The 21,328-nt window shown below is 31.6% G+C and overlaps 4 protein-coding genes across 5 annotated transcripts; 2 read left to right on the forward strand and 2 right to left on the reverse strand.

Moving 5' to 3' along the window:
• Positions 1 to 2,566: 2,566 nt before the first annotated feature.
• LOC114192251 (geraniol 8-hydroxylase-like) lies at positions 2,567 to 5,505 on the reverse strand. 2 transcript variants are annotated; one of them, XM_028081912.1, is made up of 2 exons: positions 4,571 to 5,505; positions 2,567 to 3,288 (listed from the first exon to the last, which is right to left on the reverse strand). In XM_028081912.1, the coding sequence occupies exons 1-2, from the start codon at positions 5,501 to 5,503 to the stop codon at positions 2,680 to 2,682; spliced, it is 1,542 nt and encodes a 513-aa protein (XP_027937713.1). In that variant the 5' UTR covers positions 5,504 to 5,505; the 3' UTR covers positions 2,567 to 2,679. The 2 variants fall into 2 exon arrangements, with proteins under 2 accessions (XP_027937713.1, XP_027937712.1); XM_028081911.1 differs by having other exon boundaries at positions 2,567 to 3,291.
• A 2,844-nt stretch (positions 5,506 to 8,349) lies between these two features.
• Positions 8,350 to 10,087, reverse strand: LOC114190046 (uncharacterized oxidoreductase At4g09670-like). Its single transcript, XM_028078802.1, has 2 exons — positions 9,548 to 10,087; positions 8,350 to 9,223 (listed from the first exon to the last, which is right to left on the reverse strand). Exons 1-2 carry the CDS (start codon positions 10,007 to 10,009, stop codon positions 8,603 to 8,605), a joined length of 1,083 nt encoding a protein of 360 aa, XP_027934603.1. The 5' UTR covers positions 10,010 to 10,087; the 3' UTR covers positions 8,350 to 8,602.
• Positions 10,088 to 10,926: 839 nt separating this feature from the next.
• Positions 10,927 to 13,971, forward strand: LOC114189883 (protein COFACTOR ASSEMBLY OF COMPLEX C SUBUNIT B CCB3, chloroplastic). The gene is made up of 3 exons (XM_028078604.1): positions 10,927 to 11,008; positions 11,092 to 11,147; positions 13,389 to 13,971. The coding sequence occupies exons 1-3, from the start codon at positions 10,948 to 10,950 to the stop codon at positions 13,920 to 13,922; spliced, it is 651 nt and encodes a 216-aa protein (XP_027934405.1). The 5' UTR covers positions 10,927 to 10,947; the 3' UTR covers positions 13,923 to 13,971.
• A 765-nt stretch (positions 13,972 to 14,736) lies between these two features.
• Positions 14,737 to 15,581, forward strand: LOC114189884. The gene has a single exon (XM_028078605.1). The coding sequence runs from the start codon at positions 15,063 to 15,065 to the stop codon at positions 15,420 to 15,422; it is 360 nt and encodes a 119-aa protein (XP_027934406.1). The 5' UTR covers positions 14,737 to 15,062; the 3' UTR covers positions 15,423 to 15,581.
• The last annotated feature ends 5,747 nt before the right edge of the window (positions 15,582 to 21,328 follow it).

Raw genomic sequence — 21,328 nt, forward strand, 5'->3', positions numbered from 1 at the left:
GTGTGTGCACACTCCACCGATTTACCTAACACCTTTCAGTCTTTAGGTTTCGCCGACTTCTATAGGAAGAAATCATACTACCTCATAGACTTCATTGATCGACATTGAGTTTATTTATTAGGGATGACAAAATAGATGGCATCTAACGTGTCACTACGTCACTTTGTACTAAAAGGAATAGGTTGAGTTAAAGATTTCAATCTATTAGTTTCATTTTAGTCTGTGTCTCGTCTATTCCGTCAACTTGAAGGATCAAAGTACGGGTCATTCTGTCCTGATCCGTTAGCCAATTTTAAAAAAATAAAATAAAATAAAAATAATTAAAAAGATTAAATTTTCATATTAAATTTTTAAAATATGTAAATATATAATAGTATTATAATTTAAATCATTAACACCTATAAATTAAGTTTCAATTATTAGTTATAATTGAATAATTTAATATGTAAATTTAATAATTATTTTAACTTAACTAATTAAAACATTAACTAATCAATTAAAATTTTAAAAATATTTTATTTGATTAAATATGTCTTTAATAATAATTTATATGTAAATATAAACAAATTTTAAAAATTAAAAAATTAAAAACAAATTAAAAAAGTTTTTAAAAATTAAAATAAAGGGGGACGGGTTGTGATTGTTGGTTCATTTTTGTTTGACGGGCTAGCCCGACCCAGTGCGTTAGCCCGTCCAGTACGGGCCGGGTTGTGATTGTTGGCTTGTTTTTGTTTGACGGGCAGCCCGGCCTGATCCATTTTTTACGAGTCATAGACAGGTTGGACCAAAATGGACTGGACTGACCCATTTTGCCATTCCTATTATTTATGGTTAAAGATTATGAAGATAAAGCATGTGGAAAGAATTTATAATATGAAAATAATTTACATAAATTGATGTTGAGTAGATTTTTATAGTAATTTAAAAAAAAAACTATCGACTTTTATAATTGTTTATAATTTCAAGTAATGGGAATATGATACAGAATTATAATTTGAATATTTTCAATCATTTAAAGAATGAAACAGAATAGAATGTTGTTTAATCATTTAAATGAGAAATGATAGGTTGACATTCATATTTGACCACTTTTTTTACCACCTTCATAAGTTACAAGTTAATTTATCTTGGGTTACAAATTAATTTTAAGGTGGTAAAAAAAGTGGTCAAATGTGGGTGTTAACCTATTATTTTTCCATTTAAATAGAATGTTATTGTCTAAGATTTCCTTCTGACGGTAATAGTTTGGTTGTGATACAAACTTTAAGTCTTTAACTTATTTTGTAATAGAATGTTAGATCTTTTATACGAACAATTTATATCCTACGTTAATTTTTTTTAATTAGTAATCACTAATTAATCTAAATGGTTGTTTTTTTTCTCTTTTTCGTTAATATAATTTTTTTACATTTTTAATATAATTATATATAACAAAAACTAAAAAATAAATTAATAGTAAAATTGTTATATTGTTCACACAAAATTAATGGGTCATATTTTCATATATAAAAGTTCTAATTTTATATAACTTCAATTTAATATAATATTTTATTGTTAAAGAGTTTTTAAATAATTATTGTTAGATTATGGCAAGACCGTTAGGAATCACATTTTTTAGTATTTTTATCGAAACAAAAAATAAACATTAAAACACTCAGACCAAAAAATAATTTTCCTTAATTATGAGAGTTAATTTTTAATTTATAGACAAAGTAGTCACAAAAATATAATAATTCACTGACCAAAACTATATTTTCCGTGCAAAATATCTGAATAAAATATCAACTAGTACCAAGATAAACTTAGTCCCAAATTCTTAGATTCATAGACTTGAGGTCAACTTTGAGATGTCTTATCCATCTTCATAAATGAAGTTGGATCCTGAACGAACAAGATGATACTCAATCTCTAGAAAAGTTATTAAAAGAAGCAGCAAAAGGAAAATATTTATCATTGTAGATATTTTAGGATTGGTGTAGTTCTTAAACTGACTTTTTTGTATTTCAGAGTTGGTTTGAAATTGAATATGTAAATATGAATCGTTTGACTTATTTTTTTTTTATAAAACAGGGTGAAGTCATCAGAAGTGTAGACGACATCAATGCTGAAGTCATCATGATACAAGTCGCTTTTTCCCCTTTTTTTTAAAAAAAAAATCAAAGTCGTCGTGAGTTATGACAATTTCAATGTAGTGTATCAAAAAAATGAAGTCGTCAAGATTCATGATAACTTTTTCTGATATACTGAAATCGTCATGACTCATGACATTGACTCATAACATTGACTCATAACGACTTTGTTTTTTTTTTTTTCTTTTCACCTATAAAATGGTTATGCTTCCTAATGATTTCATCATATTTTACACACAAAAAAAAAATCTAACCCATATTTACAATTTCCACCTCAAACCAACTCCCAAATAAAATAAAAAAACCTCTTAAACTCTTTTAATTATAATTGATATCTGACCATTATAATTTGGTGAAAATTATAAATAGGGTAGTTTTTTTTGAAGTGAATTAGGAAAGTGTAAGTACAAAATTATTTGGAAAAAGAAAAATTATAGTTGTCAGATGATATTTTTCTAAAAATTTGAAGTCGGAAGAAATTCTAAGAACACAAGTAAATATCAATCACGAAACTTATTACATTGACCTTAAGCTTAATTTACAGGGAATTTCAGAGTGGTATGGGAATTGCATAAAGAGGAGAAAGCTTCTTCAAGGTGATTCCATACTGCTCAGTCATGTCAAGGGTGTGAGGAGTGACACCGTGAGGAAGCTCCCATCGAAAAGAGTGCACAAGCGCAGCCAACATCAAAGTAATCATCCGATTAGCGAGTGGCAAGCCAGGGCAAATTCTCCTGCCACCACCAAAAGGCAAATACGCGAAATCCCTGCCTTTGAAATCTATGTTAGATCGCAGAAACCTTTCGGGCTTAAACGATAATGGTTCATCCCAAAACTGGGGGTTCCTCCCAATGGACCATGCGTTGATGAGGACTTGGTTCCCTTTACGAATGGTGTACCCACTAACTTCAACATCATGTCCTGCAACGTAGGGCAAGAGAAGGGGCACCGGTGGATGAAGCCGAAGGGTTTCTTTCACTATTGCTTCCATGTACGGAAGTCTAGGGATGTCTGATTCTGTTATTTCAACGTTGGAGGACCCTATCACTTCGTTCAGTTCCTCTCTTGCTTTCTGCATTACTTCTGGGTTCCGTACAAGCTCTGCCATCGCCCACTCTGTTGTTGATCCTGATGTGTCACTCCCCGCAATGAACAAATCCTGCTTCCAATAACCAACATCCTCACACTCCATTAACACTTATCCATGCACGTTAATTTTTTAAAATCGTACCGTACTTGTACTGGAAAAAGAACTTTGGACAAACATTTAAACTAAACTTTAATTGTTTATTTGAAACAAACATAAAACTTGTGCTTCTCATATATATTAGGATCATGATATTAATCCACTTTTTTTATCCATTTTTAATTCATCATTCTCATCACTTTTAGATTATCACATCACATCATTACAAAAAATTAAAATAAATGATCTAAAGATGATAAAAGTGATAGGTTAAAAATGGATAAAAAAAATGAGTTAAAATATCATTTTCCTGTATATTATTCAACTCTAAAAACACCATACAGTTAGCCTACTACGCTCCTTAGTCCTTCCCCCAACCCTACACGTTTTTACAGGTTCAGCCCACGCACATTACTCCAAACAATAGATGAAAACAAGCCACCAACTCTACTTGTTTTTTCAGATTCATTTCTACACACATTACACGAAAAATATGATAACCAATATCCACCATGAACACAACAAGAAATCTTTTAACCGTGTTTTCACTTTTATAGTTATCAATATTACTTTTCCAATAATATTATTAATCACATTTGTATATGGGTGTACAAAGTGAACAGTAGTTTCAAAGGATTTTTTCAAAAAAACCTTTGACGAGATGCTTATATATTACCTTTTAGTTAATAAATACGGTCCGTTCGAATAACAACTCTAGAATTACAAGAAGATGACAATATTTAAATTTATAAACTAAATTTAGAATCTATTTATATTAAATTAAATTATAAATCTAAGTTTTACATAAAACTTCATATAAAGATAATTAGACTCAGATATTATATCTCAATCACAATAAATAAATAAATAAACTTCTACAATACCACAAAAGGAAAAACACATTTAATGTTTAGGGTTCATTAATGTTTTTAGTCTAATTATTTTAGTAAAAAAACTTAAAATAAATAAATAAATATATTCTTTTTGATTAAGGTTTTCCTTATGTTAAATGATATTTTAGAATAACATTTAAATTAGTTAAACTATTTGATATATTATGAAATATCATCTAACACAAAAAATAATAAATTACTTAATTAAAATATTATATTCATTTATTTTTTAAAATTAAAAATAAAAACATATAAAATTTAAAATATAAAAGAATTTCAATACCAATTATGAATTTAAGAATAAAAATATACTTCACTCTAGTTAAAATAAAAAGTTAATGATAGAAAAGGAACGGTGGTACCAGAATCAACGGCTTGATGCTTTGAACGGTGAAATCGGACGGCTGACCTGGTTCACACTGATCAAGCAACACATCCAAGAAATCCCCCTTGGCGACACGAGGACCCTCTCTTTCCGCAACACGTTTCCGAATGATGGTGTCAAAAATATCATGCAACCTGACGTATGAAACCGCCACATGTCGCTTAACGCCTTGCAAGTCAAACGGCTTCAGCAGAGGAAAGTAGTCTGAGAGGTTAACCCTCCCTGCGTCCTCCATGATCCTCCACACCAGCTCCTTGAACTCCCCTGCACTCTCGAACTCCGGGTCTACCAAATCCTCCGAAAACACCGTGTTCGATACCAGGTTCAGCATCGTCGCGAATGCCAGATCTCCAATCGCAACACCTTTTCCATTCCAAGCTTGTTTCCGAAGGTGCTGAACTAGTTCCTGTACTTTGCGGTGTCGGAGGTGCTGTAGCAGGTCCAGGCGTTGGGCGGAAAAAATCTGGGTGGTGCAGACGCGGCGGCGGTTGCGCCACCGTGAGTCGGCGGGGGCCCAGGCTAGGGTGTCGCCCACGTTGGGCTGGGCCGCCACGGATTCTGGGATGGGGCGGTTGGCGAAGGTTTGGTCGTTCTTTTGGAGGATTTCTTGGGCCACGGCTGGAGAAGAGGCCACGGCCACGGTAACCGAACCCAGACGGAGGGACATGATTGGGCCGTAGGTTTGGGCCAGAGAGGAGAGGGCGCAGTGTGGTTTGGGGCCCAGTTGGTGGAGGTTTCCGATTATGGGGAAGCCGGTTGGACCGGGGGGTTGGTTTTTTTTAACGCGGCGGTTGAGAATGAACTGGCTGGTGATGAGGAATAGTGTGAGGAGTAGCAGGAAGATGAAATGGTCCATGGTAAAATTTGTTGGTTTTTTCTTCCCGACGTGATTCAAACCTACTTGGTCCATGTTCTGTCAGGTTATATCCTATATATAAATATATGAGTTGTAAGAGAGTTATAAATAACAATTGATATAAGCATATACTAATTTGTATATTGCTAAGCGTTTATGTATTATTATTTTATTGTGAAGGAAAAATGAAAGAAAATTTGCATATTTTATACGAGGCTAAATTATACTCATCATATCTTTTTATAGTATTCAAATATATATTTACATTTTAATATTATATTATTCAAAATTTTTATATTTTAAATAAATATTTAATGTTATTACTTTTTAATAAATCTCATTTTCTTGTATTTTTTAATAAAATGAAATATCAATGAAATTGAAACTAGTTTGGAAGATGTTTTTATAAATATCGATATCATTTCTTTATAACGTGTTTTTGAGTATTTTCATGTGTGTTTTCTTTAGGTTTGGTTGGTTCTTAATTAGAGAGTTTGCTAAGATATTTTTGATTTTCAAGTTAATTATACGTCACAAATAATACAATTGTAATGAAATGAACCAGTAACATAATTCATAAAGAATGACTATTTATAGTATTTGTATAGATTCAAGTTTTCATGGACCTAAGATTTGAAGACTTCCGTTTTAAAGTTTCTTTGTATATTTAATTATCCTTAATTTTTTGTTTTCTAATATAAGTCATAATTCTTTCTTAAGATAGTATTGTCATAATAGATGCTTTGTACTATGTTGATATGTTGATTGAAGTATCTTCCTCCTCCATCGTGATATAAATGATTTAAAACGTTGTTATTCCTGATATAGTAATAGGCTAATTAATTAAAATAATTATTATATTTAATAGAAAAAAAATTGAAATGAACTCAATATACAGTGTGTTCATGTAGTGATTATTTTTATTATTATGTATTTAATTGAGACTATATGAACAATGATGGTTGGTCCTCTTTTTTTGTGCGTGAAAAAATAACAATAACTCACCCAATATCGACTATCGTGCATTACTTGACCTTTGTGTAATTTTGTATTTCATCATTCCCTTTGATTTTTATGAGAACATGACATTTAAGTAGAAGAATATAAAGATAAAAGTGGGGTATTTTACGAATGGATTCGAATATGATAGCTATTGCTTTCTAGACTTCATTTAGTATTGTCATGTAATATAGATTAAGAAGTTAAAATCAAATTTCAAATTACTGAAAGGGATGTATTCCTAACTTTCTATGTATAAATTTATAAAAGGCAGACTTACTGAGATGGATTATTGACCCGTTTTCACTACCTTACCTAAACCTTACCAAAACATGATTGGAAATATCTTAAACTTATTTTAAATTGTTAATGAATTATTTTATATAATCATGTGATGGTAAATGTTTATCACTTATTTTAAATTGTTAACATTTTATATCTTCCTGCATCCATTATTTTACTTTTTTTTTTCTCTTTTGTTTTTCAAATATAAAAGTGTATTTTTCTAATAACCACATTAACACTTTGTCAATCATAGATGCCCATTAATTGCAATTATATGCCTCCACACCACTTTCTATTCAATCATTCAACCAATTGTATGTCCACCACAATGAACCAATAAACATAATCTGTGACATGATATGTTATAGATTAGTTTATTATTTGTTTGGAAAAGAAAGAGACAACACTAAATTTTTTTAGGAGTTATAAATTAATGTGTTATTTGTCTTAGTTAGAAAGTGAAGAGTAAGGCTGTAGTAGAGTTTTTTGAATTAAGAAAAAGTGAAAATAAATAAGTAAATGAATTGAGATTAATTTCATTGATATAGTAGAATAAAAAAAGTTGTGTATATTAGTATATCTAAAATTGATTGAATTACTCGTGTATTAAAAATTTTAAAATTAAATATAATTAAATGTTAAAAAGTTTGTATGGTTACAAATTGGCATCTATTTATAAATAATTGTCATTTGTATAAAGTTAGTTGTATTAAAATTAAATCTTAAAAAATAATTGTACCAACACTAATTAAAGAGTTCCACATTTTTCTAGAAACTTTAACTTGAAAAATAAAAATAAAAAATATTTAAAATTTAATATTACATTTTATTAAATTTATATAAATATTAGATATTATATGATCGTCTAGAGAAATATAGTTCACGTACCAAGAAAAATTGTTCTATATAACTTTTATATTTATAATGTAATTCATGAATAAAATTAAATTTTTATAATAATTTGATTATAAAAATATATTTAACTTTAAATTTAATTATAATCACTCACTTCAATAATTTAATTTTAGTATTATTGATAGTAAAAATGAGAGTTATCAAAAAAGTTCACCTGATTCAACCTAATTATTAAGTTTTTTTTTTTTTTTTTATTTTATATTTGGATTGGTAAGTCTATCTAACTCATCACAGATGAGTTGGATTTTCAGTGGACTGAATCCATTTTTATGGTGACTCAGGTAAGCTCACGATCTTATTAAAATATGGAAGCACAATCCGCTCAAAATCGGCATTCTTAAGAAATAAATGTATATTTGCAGATGAAAAAATAATGCCAACAATTTGAAACGTTAATAACATAATTAAACGATTCAAAGTTCTTATATTATAGCAAAAGGTACACAAACATATTTAAAGGTATAAAACCATTATATTAGAGCAGAAGTTATAAAAAAAAAAAATCTTGAAACTGACACGATAAACCTCATGGAATGATCTTTACTTTGAAAATAACCTAACTAGTTATTTGAAGATAAATACCAAGGAATAGTTATCCCAACCATTGGCTTAACATAAAAAATTTCTTGACCACTTTTTTCTGACATGAAAACTGAACTCCTCCACCTCTAAAATAAATGAAAACTTGCGACAGATTTGTGGGATTTCAATTTTTGGAGGATCTCAATGATCGAAAATCTTGTGAAAAGTAACTGCATACATAGATTGTTGTACGAGCCTGGTCATCACTGAAGTTCCCACAATTACCATTCTCCAACGAAATGAAATTAATAATCAGAAAGGTTATGCTACAGAAATGAACAGCTCACAAATGCATGATGGAATTTTATTTGGAATGCACAACAGAGAAGCTCACTTCAGCAAGGTACAGAACCAGATTCAGTGGAGACTTGTTCACTCCTGAATCTGAACAGGCTCAAAACCCCTCTGAATGGAAGCCTTAACAGCATCCAATACCAGTTGGGTTTTCCTACTAATTGTTGGCCACTTCTTTTCAGGCTTAGAGTTTTTGAATTTGATTTCTGCCACCAAGCGAGCAAATTCTCTAACCAAAAGCGCTTCCTGAGGGAGATCAGTGTTTATCGTATGCTTTATTGGCTGTTTAGCCCAGCCTGTGACAAGATCATCAAAGTTAGTTTCTGTACCAGCAAGAAATGACGCCTCCTTTTCATGATAAGGGATGATGAAGTCATGCACATGTAGAGTTCCTCTTGTCCCAATAGCTGTTATGTCCATTGTTAAGTTTGCCAAGAAAGAGCAATGGAAGGTTGCTACTTTCCCATCTTCCCAGTACAGAGAAGCTCCACATTCTAAAATCACACCATCTTTGTTGAGCACAGGTTCATATGAAGCAACCGCTGTTTTAGGCAATTCATAGTTGGCAGCCAACAGAATTGCTCTAATGCAGTACCACCCGTGATCACCAAGAGCACCAAGAGCATCAAGATCAGGCTTTACACGAATGTTTCTGCTCAGATAATCTGAATCCGCTGCAGATGTGAAGCAAGTGCGAACCTGTACAACGAACAACACAACACTGCTCATCAATCTGTCAAAACATACATCTCAACAACACCACACTGATTCTCCACCTTCTAATAAAAGATCTATTTTTCTCTGAATTCCCCGACCAAAAATATCCAGAAAAGTTCCATTATTCAGTCCCTCACTCACTCGCTGAATCATAAAAACATTGATTCTTAGTAAAATCCTTGTTATAAAAGTCTCTAACCATTTTTCCAACCAGGAAGATTACTAAAATAGAATTGAAGAAAGTGAAAAAAAAAAAAGCAGTTGCATTGCAACGCAGTTATGAAAGAATAAGGAACGGAATGATACCGATTTGAGGTTACCAAAACGCTGCGCATCGTTGAGGAAGTTGGCCATGGCCGCAGTCCTGGGGTTATGGACCCACATTGTATTATCCATGAACTGCACCCCACTCGATTCGCAGGCCTCCAGAATATGGTCGAATTGGGCCACGTCGAGGGCCACGGGCTTTTCCAGTAGCAAGTGTTTCTTGTTCTGGGCCGCTAGCACGGCCCACTTCAGATGGAGACTAGTGGGGAGTGGCATGTACACGGCGTCCACCTCAGGATCCTCCAGAATGGCCTCGTACGAGCCGTACACTTTGGCCGAGAGAGGGAGGCCGTTGGCGGCGGCGAACGCGGCGGCCTTTTCGTGTGAGCGGCTGGAGACAGCGCAAATGGCGGCGTTGGGGGCGAGATTGATGGCGCGGGAGACCTTCCTGGCTATGTCTGCGCAGCCAACAATGCCGATCTGGATAAGAGTCTCCGCCATTTTCGGTCAATGCCAGGGGAAGAGATCAGTGAGTGATGTAAGACAGCAAAAAAGTGAGACTAAGTTGTAACAGATCAGTGAGCTGATTTAAAATGTGTCTGATTGGAATATTATTGTCTTTAAAAAAATAAAAAATAAAAAATAAAAAACTAGTGCAATAATTGTTGTTTTGCTTGGATGTTTAATGGAAATGTTTATTATTATCAACCACTTACCTGATTAATGAGATAAAATTAGTTTCTATGGAAAGTGGTTTTAGGTAAATAACGTTTGGTTTTAGATTGAAGAATTGATTTTGTTGATTTAGATTCAATGTTATTAACTTTGTTTTTGTAATAAAAACATTTAAACAATTTTAAAATCTGTTTTATTCCAGTAACTTTATCAATATTTTTTTCAAGCACGCAGAGAAGACAAATTTTTCGTGGAAAAGTAATAAAGAAGTAATTTATATAAATAATTTTTCAAACAGAAGTGTTAACATTTTCACAAGTAAACTTGTATTTAAATACGACTAAATAAATAATGTTATATTGTTATCTAATGTAAATTATTATGTACAATGTGTTCGTCATAATTATTTTCAATGCTGCTACATCAATCACGTTTTTTTCATTAATTATTAATATTTTAAAACTTTATTCTTAGTGCACATACGAATTAAACTTTTCTTATATTAATAAATCTCTTATTTTAAAATGAAAAATACTCTATCCACCGTATCCACCGTATGATCGAGTCAAAAAGAAACGTATTAGAAAAATATATTTTATTTACATTTTTTAAAATTAATTTTAGTTTTATTTAAATAAAAAATAAACCTTTTTTTTAAGGGTAGTAAATGGAGTAAAAATAAAGCATTAGGGGTGAATACGTGGCTTAAAAACTGAGAAATATAAATTGGTGGATTTATTTTTAGTAGGTTCCAGCGAGCCACAATGGCAACGCAATCTTATCTTCTGAGTCTGAACACTATTCATGTTCATGCTGGAATCAGTGGTAAGTATTCAACTCTCGTATGCTTTTCATTCTACGAAAATCCGCTTCACACCTTTTGTTGTTTCAATTTTCCAATTTTGTAGGACGGCAATGCAAACCTTCAATATTCAAACCAAACAATTTTCGCTTTGGCGTCTGGGTAAGCATTACTATCTTAAATTTATCTTGGGAATGCTTCATTGGCTATGTTTGGCATACCAATTTGAGATTTTTCTGAGTTTGTTACTTCAATTCATTTTCATATTTCCTTCTGTATAGTATTTAGAAATGATTTAGTGATTTTGATGGCTTTGCCGAAGAGAGAGGAAATGCCATGTGTGAAAGAGCTAGCTTGGAATTCTTATATTATTGTTACCGTTTTGATTTCATTTGACCTCTGTTTTCTTGAATCCTTAAAAAAAAAAAAAACAGTCATGCCCAGGATTTCAGGGGAGTTGTAGAACCTGCAGAACAGTGGTTTTATTGTCTGAACAATTGTAAATAATTAAATAAGTTCTTTATATTTCTTATTATAACAATATCCCTTCATCCCCTATGCTGTACTATACCTAAACATGACACTGAAATAAAATAAAAGAACCCAAATGTAAAATAATTGGAAGGAAAAGTGGGTGTTTACATTGATGTTGTCTCTGAGAGCTCAAATCCCTTTTGAGTTTCTACAATTTGGGAATTCAGTTTAGCGTTGCAATTTGAGGACAATGTATTAAATTGAAAGTTCCTTCTATATCACTTTCAATGTTGAAGTAATCGTGCACACATATATTATATTGTGAGATGATAGATATAAGATCAGTTTGGTGGTAATAATAGAAGGGCAGGAGGGATAGGTAGCGAGTTCAAGTGGTTTTTCTTTATCTCTGCATAGTTACCAAATAAATAAAACAATGTTTAGCTTCAATCAAAGTCAAGAATCTAGAATGAGTAGAAGCCCTTCGTTAGTTGGTACATTGAAGTGCAAGTGCCTGAGGCAAGGAGAGGGATAGGTGGGTTAGTGGATGCTAAACCCACACCATCATCGTGGCCTTGTAATCTTGGAGACTGGGCTGTTCCAATTGTGCTACAAATAAGGGATACAAATTGATGCAATATGAATTTGTGGTGTTGGCAAAGATCCTTTAGGGATAGATTTGTGGTGCAATATGAATGATACTAATTGAGTTCACTAGGAATGGTATGAAAAATAAGGGACAAATAATATTTGTTATGAACATTCAGTAGATAGTGTTTTCAGGATAATATAGCATGAACAGAACAAATATGGTTCAAATGGCTGCAATACTCTACGCCTTAGAATTCATCCATTATGGCAGTACTAATTTAAGGATCCTGTTGCCAAATATGATTGTTTTAAATGATATCAAAAGTGGATGAAATTGAGGTGTAGATATATATGTTTTACTTGAAATCCAACACCATCTGGAGATAGTACCTATAAGTGCGAGTAATCCTCACCTACAAGCCAGTTTTATAAGGTTGTTAGGCCTAAACCATTTTGTGGGAAGAACCAGAAGAGAAGCCATGTGATAGGATATTGGTATCTCACTTATGATAGATTGGTTTTGCATATTGAGATGCTGATTGGTAGCAACAAATAGTCATGTAACCGGGGTCCTTCACTTATTATTGATATATTTTGAAGTGTTTGGAAAGAAGCCTGCCTTGAAATTGCTCTATGTTATCTTGTTATTACTTTGAAGGTGCGCAGTGAGGAATTTGTTTTCTTAAGTTCAAAGGACACCATTAAACATATTAGGCCTTTGTTTGGTGATGCTCTACCAACGTAAGATATTTCCAAAATTGGATCATAATTATTCAGTAATGATAACAAGAGTGTTTGATTTTTACAGTTCAAAGGACAAGATTGAACATATTACGCTTTTGTTTGATGATGCTGTACCAACATGAGAGTATTTCCAACATTGGGTCATACTTATTCAATAATCATAACGTGGATCAGTTTACTGCGGGGCCATTTCTCTTTTGCACACTTTTATGCTTTATACAGTTTACGGCACGTTTTATTACTGTCAGTGAAGAAAATTGGAATGTCAATCGAATACCCATTGCATTAGCTTATTGAATGGATGTTTCCAGTATTTAGGATTAAGTGGGAAAATATAAGTTTATTTCAAGCTATTAGAGGATCCAGATGTTGGGTAGTTTCTTCTGTTTGGAGTCAATTGGTTGAAAATATAAGGGTATCTACCGATTGTGACTCTTAATTGAAGCTAATGGCGGTTTATATTACTGGCTAGATTTGAATGTGTGTCAAGATTTCAATGATCGCCTTTCCATTTGAAACACATGTATTTTCTTCCACTCTGCAAAAAAAATATCATGTTATGTCAGCCTAATTTTAAGATTCTAATCGTTGCAGAAAAGTTCAAAGTATCCCACTAAAAGAAATGGCAATTCTCCAGTCGTGGAATGTTGCTCACAATACACAGAAGTTGGAGAATCTGCAGGCATAGCAATATCATCACTATTGGATGCAGCTACCACGAAGGTATCTCTTAATTCAGATCTGCTCTTAAAAACTCTGAAGCTGAGCATACCAGAAACTTCACATGGTTCCAAAGATCTGGTGACAAGATTAGTTCTTGCTGATCTGGACCCTGCAACTGCAAAGTTGGCGATTGGGTTCCTAGGTCCCTTCCTCTCGGTGTTTGGTTTTCTCTTTATCTTGAGAATAGTGATGTCTTGGTACCCAAAACTTCCAGTGGGAAAATTTCCATATGTAATAGCCTATGCTCCCACTGAGCCACTCCTCATTCCTACCCGCAAAGTGATTCCTCCTCTTGCTGGTGTAGACGTTACTCCTGTTGTGTGGTTTGGATTGATAAGTTTTCTTAACGAAATATTAGTAGGGCCACAAGGATTACTTGTTCTCCTTTCCCAGCAAGTCAATTAGCTTACACATTTGAAATTTATGAATGACGTATTTTCTTCCTCATTGGTTACTTGTGAATGGATACATGAGTGAGGACACTATCAACAACCTCATCATTAGCTGCAACCTCATATCTTCCCATCCTTTTGCAGTAACATCTTAGTTTCCCTCAACAACTACACCCTCTTTAATCTCCTCTCTTTCTTCAATATTTCCTTCATACGACAAAAAAGATAACAAACAACGTATGACCAACCCAAAACGATAAAATATATAAATAAATACGATACACTTGTTACTGTAACCTACACCAAATATTATACGACCACATCATGACTCAGTAAAATAAACATTTTCCAAATCAAAAACCGAAAAATACACCATGTCAAAATAAACATTACACTTTGAGTTGTCAAACACATAGGCTTGACTCGGTCCGACTTACTAGATCACTTAACAAAAATTACATGGGAGAGATCCAGTCAATTTTTTGTTTGGCTCAACCCTAAATTAGACTAACTTTGCCCTAATTTAAAATATTAAAAAAATAAAAATGAAATAAATTTAAATAAAAAGTAATAATTAGGTATATATTTTTAAAAATTTAAATCACATTATTGAATTTAAATTTTACGTAAAATTATTTCATATAAAATAAATATAAACTACAGTACAATTTTTTAAAATAAAAATATTAATTTTTATGGAACTTTTTCCCAAAGCAATATACTAGTTGGGTGTCTCGTCCACCCTGTCCATTTATCTTCTTGCACACTATCAAACTTTTTGGAAATATAAAAGAAGTGAAAAAAAAAATGATAGGGTGGAGAAAGCAACATGCATACTATTTTCATGTTCCGGAAGTCTTCCCTACAATAACAATTTCATTTTCCAAAATTCTTTCCTAAATTAGGTGTAAATACCAATACGTGTTCTCCGACAACGACGCAAAGCCAAGTTTATTTGTTTCCCGTTATACCTTCCCTTATTCCTCGCTAACACGGAAAACAAAACCCCAAATTCCTATATTAGGGTTCAATCCAATTTCAATTCCGAAACCTCCCATTCTCCCAATCCTCCAAATCCCAAAACTTCCCCTCTTACAGAGTCCTCAAATCTAGCACGGCGAGCTCTCGCGGCTCGCCATCTCCAACAATAACCATGTGGACATTCCCACCCTCTCGCCACCGGTTCCTCGCCGCCGCGATCATCGTCGTTGCACTTTGCATGATTCTACCCGTTTCGAATGCGACACAACCGCTGAAATTGTGCATCCTAACGACGCCGACGCCGACGTGCCCCGTTAAGTGCTTCGTCGCCAACCCGGTTTGCGGCGAGGACGGCGTAACGTACTGGTGCGGTTGCGATGAGGCAGCGTGCGCCGGCGTGGAGGTTGAGAGAATAGGTCCCTGTGTAGAGGGGAATGGGGGATCGGCACCGATTCCTGGACAGGCTCTCCTTTTGGTGCACATTGTGTGGCTCATCTTGTTGGGGTTCTCCGTCTTGTTCGGTCTTTTTTAGTTTTATGGGGTTTGTGTATGGTTCCATGATTGGTTCTTTTCAATTCTTTGAGGTTCTTTTGTAAATTAACGACACGGCAATTCTTGTACTGTATGTGTGATTATTTTTTTTGTTATTATTTTTATCATTGTTATTTAAACAATGATCTTTTTTACATCATGAAGTTTATATAATAAAAGTACTTAAAAATTCTATACGGATAAATCATATTCATTATACACTTTAATGATGGTGAGATCATTAGATATTGATAAAGATCTATTTAGATCTTAAAAGTAAATAAAATGAAAAACTACTTGGTGCTGAAGTACCCTATCTTAGTGCTATAAGAGTACTAATATATCTTGTTAATTATACTCTATCTGATATAGTTGCTGTAAATTTGTTAGCAAGATATAGTTCTTCAGCTATAACAAGATACATTAGAATGGAGTAAAACAAATAGTATGTTACCTTAAGGACACTATGAATATGAGCTTATTTTACCCAAATGATTCAAAATTAGATCTAATGGGTTATGCAGATACAGGTTATTTATCAAATCCGCATAATGGTCGATCACTAGATCTAATGGGTTATGCAGATACAGGTTCTTTATCAAATCCGCATAATGGTCAATCACTAGATCTAATGGGTTATGCAGATACAGGTTATTTATCAGATCCTCATATCTGTTCACATGTGGTAGCACAACAATTTCATGGCGATGAGACAAGTCGTGAATGTGTTTGGTTAAGGTCTATAATTCAACATGTGCGACAAACTTGTGGTTTATCCTTGAAAAATATGAAACCAACAACCATATATGAAGACAATAGTGCATGCATTTCTCAATTGAAAGAAGGATGTATTAAAGGAGACATAACAAAACATATTCTTCCAAAATTGTTTTTCACTCATGATCTTCAAAGAAATGGTGATGTAAAGATCCAAAATATTTGTTCATGTGAAAACCTAGCAGATTTATTTACAAAGTCTTTGCCAAGGAGAACTTTTGAGCAATTGGTTCACAAGATTGGACTTCATGTTGATGATGTAAGTTTACAGGAGGGAAAAGGGAAAGAAATAAAAGATGTAAAGAACAATATTATATAGAATGATGTAATTTTTTTCCTTTTTTTATCCCAAAGGGTTTTTTCCTAGTAAGGTTTTAACGAGACATATTCTTTTATCAATGGATACCTAAGGGGAGTGTTATGAATTAATGGTCGTCCATTGTGTACTTGACACGATTGATACTCATATAATTCATTATTCTTTATGTAATATTTTGTATTAACTATTTGATTTATATCATTTCTGGGTTATCATGTTGTATCTGTAAATAGGACTCGTCTTATCAGTAATAAGACAGAAATGCAAACAGAAGTTGTTCTCTACTCTCTCATTCTCTATTATTCATCTCCTTCTTTTATCTCTTATTACCTTTATCTCTTATAACATGTTATCAACACGAGGGGTTATCCAAATGAGCGTGAAGGCATATTTTTTTATCTCCTTAAGGACAGCGCTCTACATTCTTCAATCGAGGTTCTTCCTAATTTTTTCTCATTCACAAACTTTATCTTATATTTTTTTTTGTGATGATAATTGTTTGATTTTTTTTTCTTCTGTCGTATTATTATTATTATTATTATTTGATTTCAGTAATTTCGTACATGAAATTTGATTATATTAATATTTTCTGTGCTAGTTCTAAAACATGTCAAATCTTACAAAGCTTAAATTTACGGCCCTTTATATTTCGGAGAAGAATTATTTATCATGGATTTTAGATGCTGAAATTCATGTAGATGCAATAGGTCTTGATGATGCTATCAAAGAAGGAAATAAAGCATCTCAACAAGATAAAGCTAAAACTATGATTTTCCTTCGTCGTCATCTTCATGAAGGGTTGAAAATTGAATACCTTACAACAAAAGACCCTTTTGTAATGTGGAAAAATTTAAATGAAAGATATGACCCTTCATTTAATTATGTTCTTGAATTTTGTTTTGAACTTCTTAATTCTTTTTAAAGTTTTCACTTTAATTATATTCTTTAATTTTGTTTTTTAAAATTTTAATCATCATATTGAATTCTTCTTTCAAAGTTTTTAAATTCTTTTTCTTAAATTCTATTTTCTCACTTTTCTTAATTTTTTAAACTCTTCATTTTCATTAATTTATTGAATTACTTATTTCTACACTTTCTTTACTTATTTTTTAATTTTATTTTTTTAAACTTTTACATATCATATTGAGTTCTTCTCTTAAAGTTTCTAAATTCTTTTTCTAGAATTCTATTTTCTCACTTTTCTTAAATTTTTAAACTCTTCATTTTGATTAACTTCTTGAATTACTTATTTTTAAACTTTCTTTACTTATTTTTATTTCCTTGAATTTTATTATATTAAACTTTTTGAATTCTTTTTTAAAGTTGTTATCAACTTCTTGATCATTTTCAAATCTCTAATTATGTTCTTGAATTTGTTTTTGTAAAATTTTACTCATCATATTGAGTTCTTCTCTTAAAGCTTTTAAGTTCTTTTTCTTGAATTCTATTTTCTCATTTTTCTTTATTTTTTTAAAACTTCTCATTTTGATTAACTTCTTGAATTACTTATTTTTACACTTTCTTTACTTATTTTTCTTTTCTTGAATTTTATTTTCTTAATTTTTTGAATTCTTTTTTAAAGTTCTTATCAACTTCTTGATCATTTTCAAATCTCTAATTATGTTCTTGAATTTGTTTTTGTAAAATTTTACTCTTCATAATTAGTTCTTCTCTTAAAGTTTTTAAATTCTTTTTCTTGAAATCTATTTTCTCACTTTTTCTAATTTTTTTAAACTCTTCATTTTCATTAACGTCTTGAATTACTTATTTTTACACTTTCTTTACTTTTATTTTCTTAATATTTTTGAATTCTTTTTTAAAGTTCTTATCAACTTCTTGATCCTATTCAAATCTCTAATTATGTTCTTGAATTTGTTTTTGTAAAATTTTAATCTTCATAATCAGTTCTTCTCTTAAAGTTTTTAAATTCTTTTTCTTGAAATCTATTTTCTCACTTTTCCTAATTTTTTTAAACTCTTCATTTTCATTAACGTCTTGAATTACTTATTTTTACACTTTCTTTACTTTTATTTTCTTGAATTTTAATTTCTTAAACTTTTTGAAATCTTTTTTAAAGTTGTTATCAACTTCTTGATTCTTTTCAAATCTCTAATTATGTTCTTGAAATTGTTTTTGTAAAATTTTGCTCATCATATTGAGTTCTTGTCTTAAAGTTTTTAAATTCTATTTTCTCACTTTTCGTAATTTTTTTAAACTCTTCATTTTCATTAACTTCTTGAATTACTTATTTTACACTTTCTTTATTTATTTTTTCTTTTTTTGAATTTTATATTCTTAAACTTTATGAATTCTTTTTTAAAGTTGTTATCAACTTCTTGATTCTTTTTAACTCTAATTATGTTCTTGAATTTCGTTTTGTAAAATTTTAATCATCATATTGAGTTCTTCTCTTAAAGTTTCTAAATTCTTTTTCTTCAATTCTATTTTCTCACTTTTCTTAATTTTTTTTAAACTCTTCATTTTCATTAACTTCCTGAATTACTTATTTTTACACTTTCTTTACTTATTTTTCTTTTCTTGAATTTTATTTTCTTAAACTTTTTGAATTCTTTTTTAAAGTTTTTATCAACTTCTTGATCTTTTTCAAATCTCTAATTATGTTCTTGAATTTTGTTTTGGAAAATTTTACTTATCATATTGAGTTCTTCTCTTAAAGTTTTAAATTCTTTTTCTTTTGATCTATTTTCTCACTTTAAATTCAACGGATAATTCATTTACAAAAATTGGCTAACCAATTACCATATGTTTTTACTGACACCAAAAGGGTAACTAAGTCGCATATACTTGTTGTTAATGCTCCAATCAGAATTGATATTCCTGTTGGACAATCTAATATAGCAAATGAATCTCAAACACGGCTAAAGCGTGGTAATCATGTCAGTTCCAAAGATAAAAATCATCGAATGAGAAAAAGGGAAAAAGGCAAGATGGCCTAGTCGAGGGGGTAAAAGTCCCAAAAGATTCTTTTGACATAATTAATGATTCGGTTCCAGAAGAACCTCAGATACTTGAAATTGTTGAAAATGATGAGATCTCGATAAATTATGTCATGAATCATAAAATATGGAACCGAAATAAAGTCAATATTGACGAGGCTTTTGCATATAATGTAGCAAAGGATGTTATAACTGACAATGAGGATCAAGAACCAATGATAATTGACGATTTTCAACAAAGAAATGATTGGCCAAAATGGAAAGATGCAATTCAAGCAGAATTAGATTCGCTTGCTAAACGAAAGGTCTTTGGACCTGTAGTTCGCATACCTAAGGGTGTAAAACCTATTAGGTACAGATGGGTTTTTGTACAAAAACGAAATGAGAATGGTTAAATTGTTAGATATAAAGCACGGTTAGTTGCTCAAGGTTTTTCACAAAGACCTGGTATTGATTTTGAGGAGACATATTCTCCAGTGTTGGATGCAACAACATTTAGATATTTAATTAGCCTTGTTGCACAAGAAGGTCTGAATTTACACCTCATGGATGTTGTTACAGCCTATTTATATGACTCTTTGGAGAATGATATTTATATGAAACTCCCTGAAGGATTTAATTTGCCTAACAAAACAAATTCTAAAGAGGATTATTCAATTAAATTGAATAAGTCCCTTTATGGATTGAAACAATCAGGACGTATGTGGTATAACCGTCTTAGTGAGTACTTGTTAAAGGAATGGTATAAAAATGATCCTATTTGTCATTGTATTTATATGAAAAGATCCGATAATGAATTTGTCATAATTGTTGTTTATGTAGATGACCTAAACATAGTTTGAACTCCTACTGAGCTCACAAAGGCAATTGATTATTTATAGAAAGAATTTGAGATGAAGGATCTTGGAAGGACAAAGTTTTGTTTAGGATTACAAATTGAGTATTTAAATAAAGGTGTTTTTGCACATCAAAAAGCTTATATAATGAAAGTGCTTAAAAAGTTCTGTATGGACAAATCACATTCATTATGCACTCCAATGGTGGTGAAGTCATTAGATGTTGATAAAGACCCTTCTAGACCTCAAGAAAAATATGAAGAATTATTTGGTCCTAAAGTACCATATCTTAGTGCTATAGGAGCACTAATGTATCTTGCTAATTATACTCAACCTGATATAGCATTTGCTATAAATTTGTTAACAAGATATAGTTCTTCACCTACAAGAAGACATTGGAATGGAGTAAAACAAATACTTTGTTACCTTAGGGACACTATGAATATGGGCTTATTTTACTCAAATGATTCAAAATTAGATCTAATGGGTTATGCATATGTAGGTTATTTATCAGATCCTTATAATGGTCGATCACAAATAGGATATTTGTTCACATGTGGTGGCACAACGATTTCATGGCGATCTGTGAAACAAACAATAACAGCAACATCGTCAAATCATGCAAAAATCTTAGCATTACATGAGGTAAGTCGTGAATGTGTTTGGTTAAGGTCTATAATTCAACATGTGGACAAACTTGTGGTTTATCCTTGGAAAAAATGAAATCCAACAACCATATATAAAGACAATAGTGCATGCATTGCTCAATTGAAAGAAGAATATATTAAAGGAGACATAACAAAACATATTCTTCCAAAATTCTTTTTCACTCATGATCTTCAAAGAAATTGTGATGTAGAGATCCAAAAGATTCGCTCATGTGAAAATCTAGCAGATTTATTTACAAAGTCTTTGCCAAGGAAAACTTTTGAGCAATTGGTTCACAAGATTGAACTCTGTCCTGTTGATGATGTAAGTTTACATGAGGGGGAGAATTAGAAGATGTAAAGAACAAAAT

Source organism: Vigna unguiculata, chromosome 7, assembly GCF_004118075.2.
Source record: "Vigna unguiculata cultivar IT97K-499-35 chromosome 7, ASM411807v1, whole genome shotgun sequence".
In the NCBI taxonomy this organism is placed as follows: Eukaryota; Viridiplantae; Streptophyta; class Magnoliopsida; order Fabales; family Fabaceae; genus Vigna; species Vigna unguiculata.

Excerpts from the sequence above, each read along its gene's own strand:
- LOC114189883 (XM_028078604.1), top strand. The coding sequence starts at position 10,948 with ATGGCAACGCAATCTTATCTTCTGAGTCTGAACACTATTCATGTTCAT. Across the intron at positions 11,009-11,091 it reads TGTTCATGCTGGAATCAGTG|GACGGCAATGCAAACCTTCA; the intron begins GTAAGTATTCAA and ends CCAATTTTGTAG. Across the intron at positions 11,148-13,388 it reads ATTTTCGCTTTGGCGTCTGG|AAAAGTTCAAAGTATCCCAC; the intron begins GTAAGCATTACT and ends TAATCGTTGCAG.
- LOC114190046 (XM_028078802.1), bottom strand. The coding sequence starts at position 10,009 with ATGGCGGAGACTCTTATCCAGATCGGCATTGTTGGCTGCGCAGACATA. Across the intron at positions 9,224-9,547 it reads GTTTTGGTAACCTCAAATCG|GTTCGCACTTGCTTCACATC; the intron begins GTATCATTCCGT and ends TTCGTTGTACAG.
- LOC114192251 (XM_028081911.1), bottom strand. The coding sequence starts at position 5,503 with ATGGACCAAGTAGGTTTGAATCACGTCGGGAAGAAAAAACCAACAAAT. Across the intron at positions 3,292-4,570 it reads GCATCAAGCCGTTGATTCTG|CAGGATTTGTTCATTGCGGG; the intron begins GTACCACCGTTC and ends GGTTATTGGAAG.
- LOC114189884 (XM_028078605.1), top strand. The coding sequence starts at position 15,063 with ATGTGGACATTCCCACCCTCTCGCCACCGGTTCCTCGCCGCCGCGATC.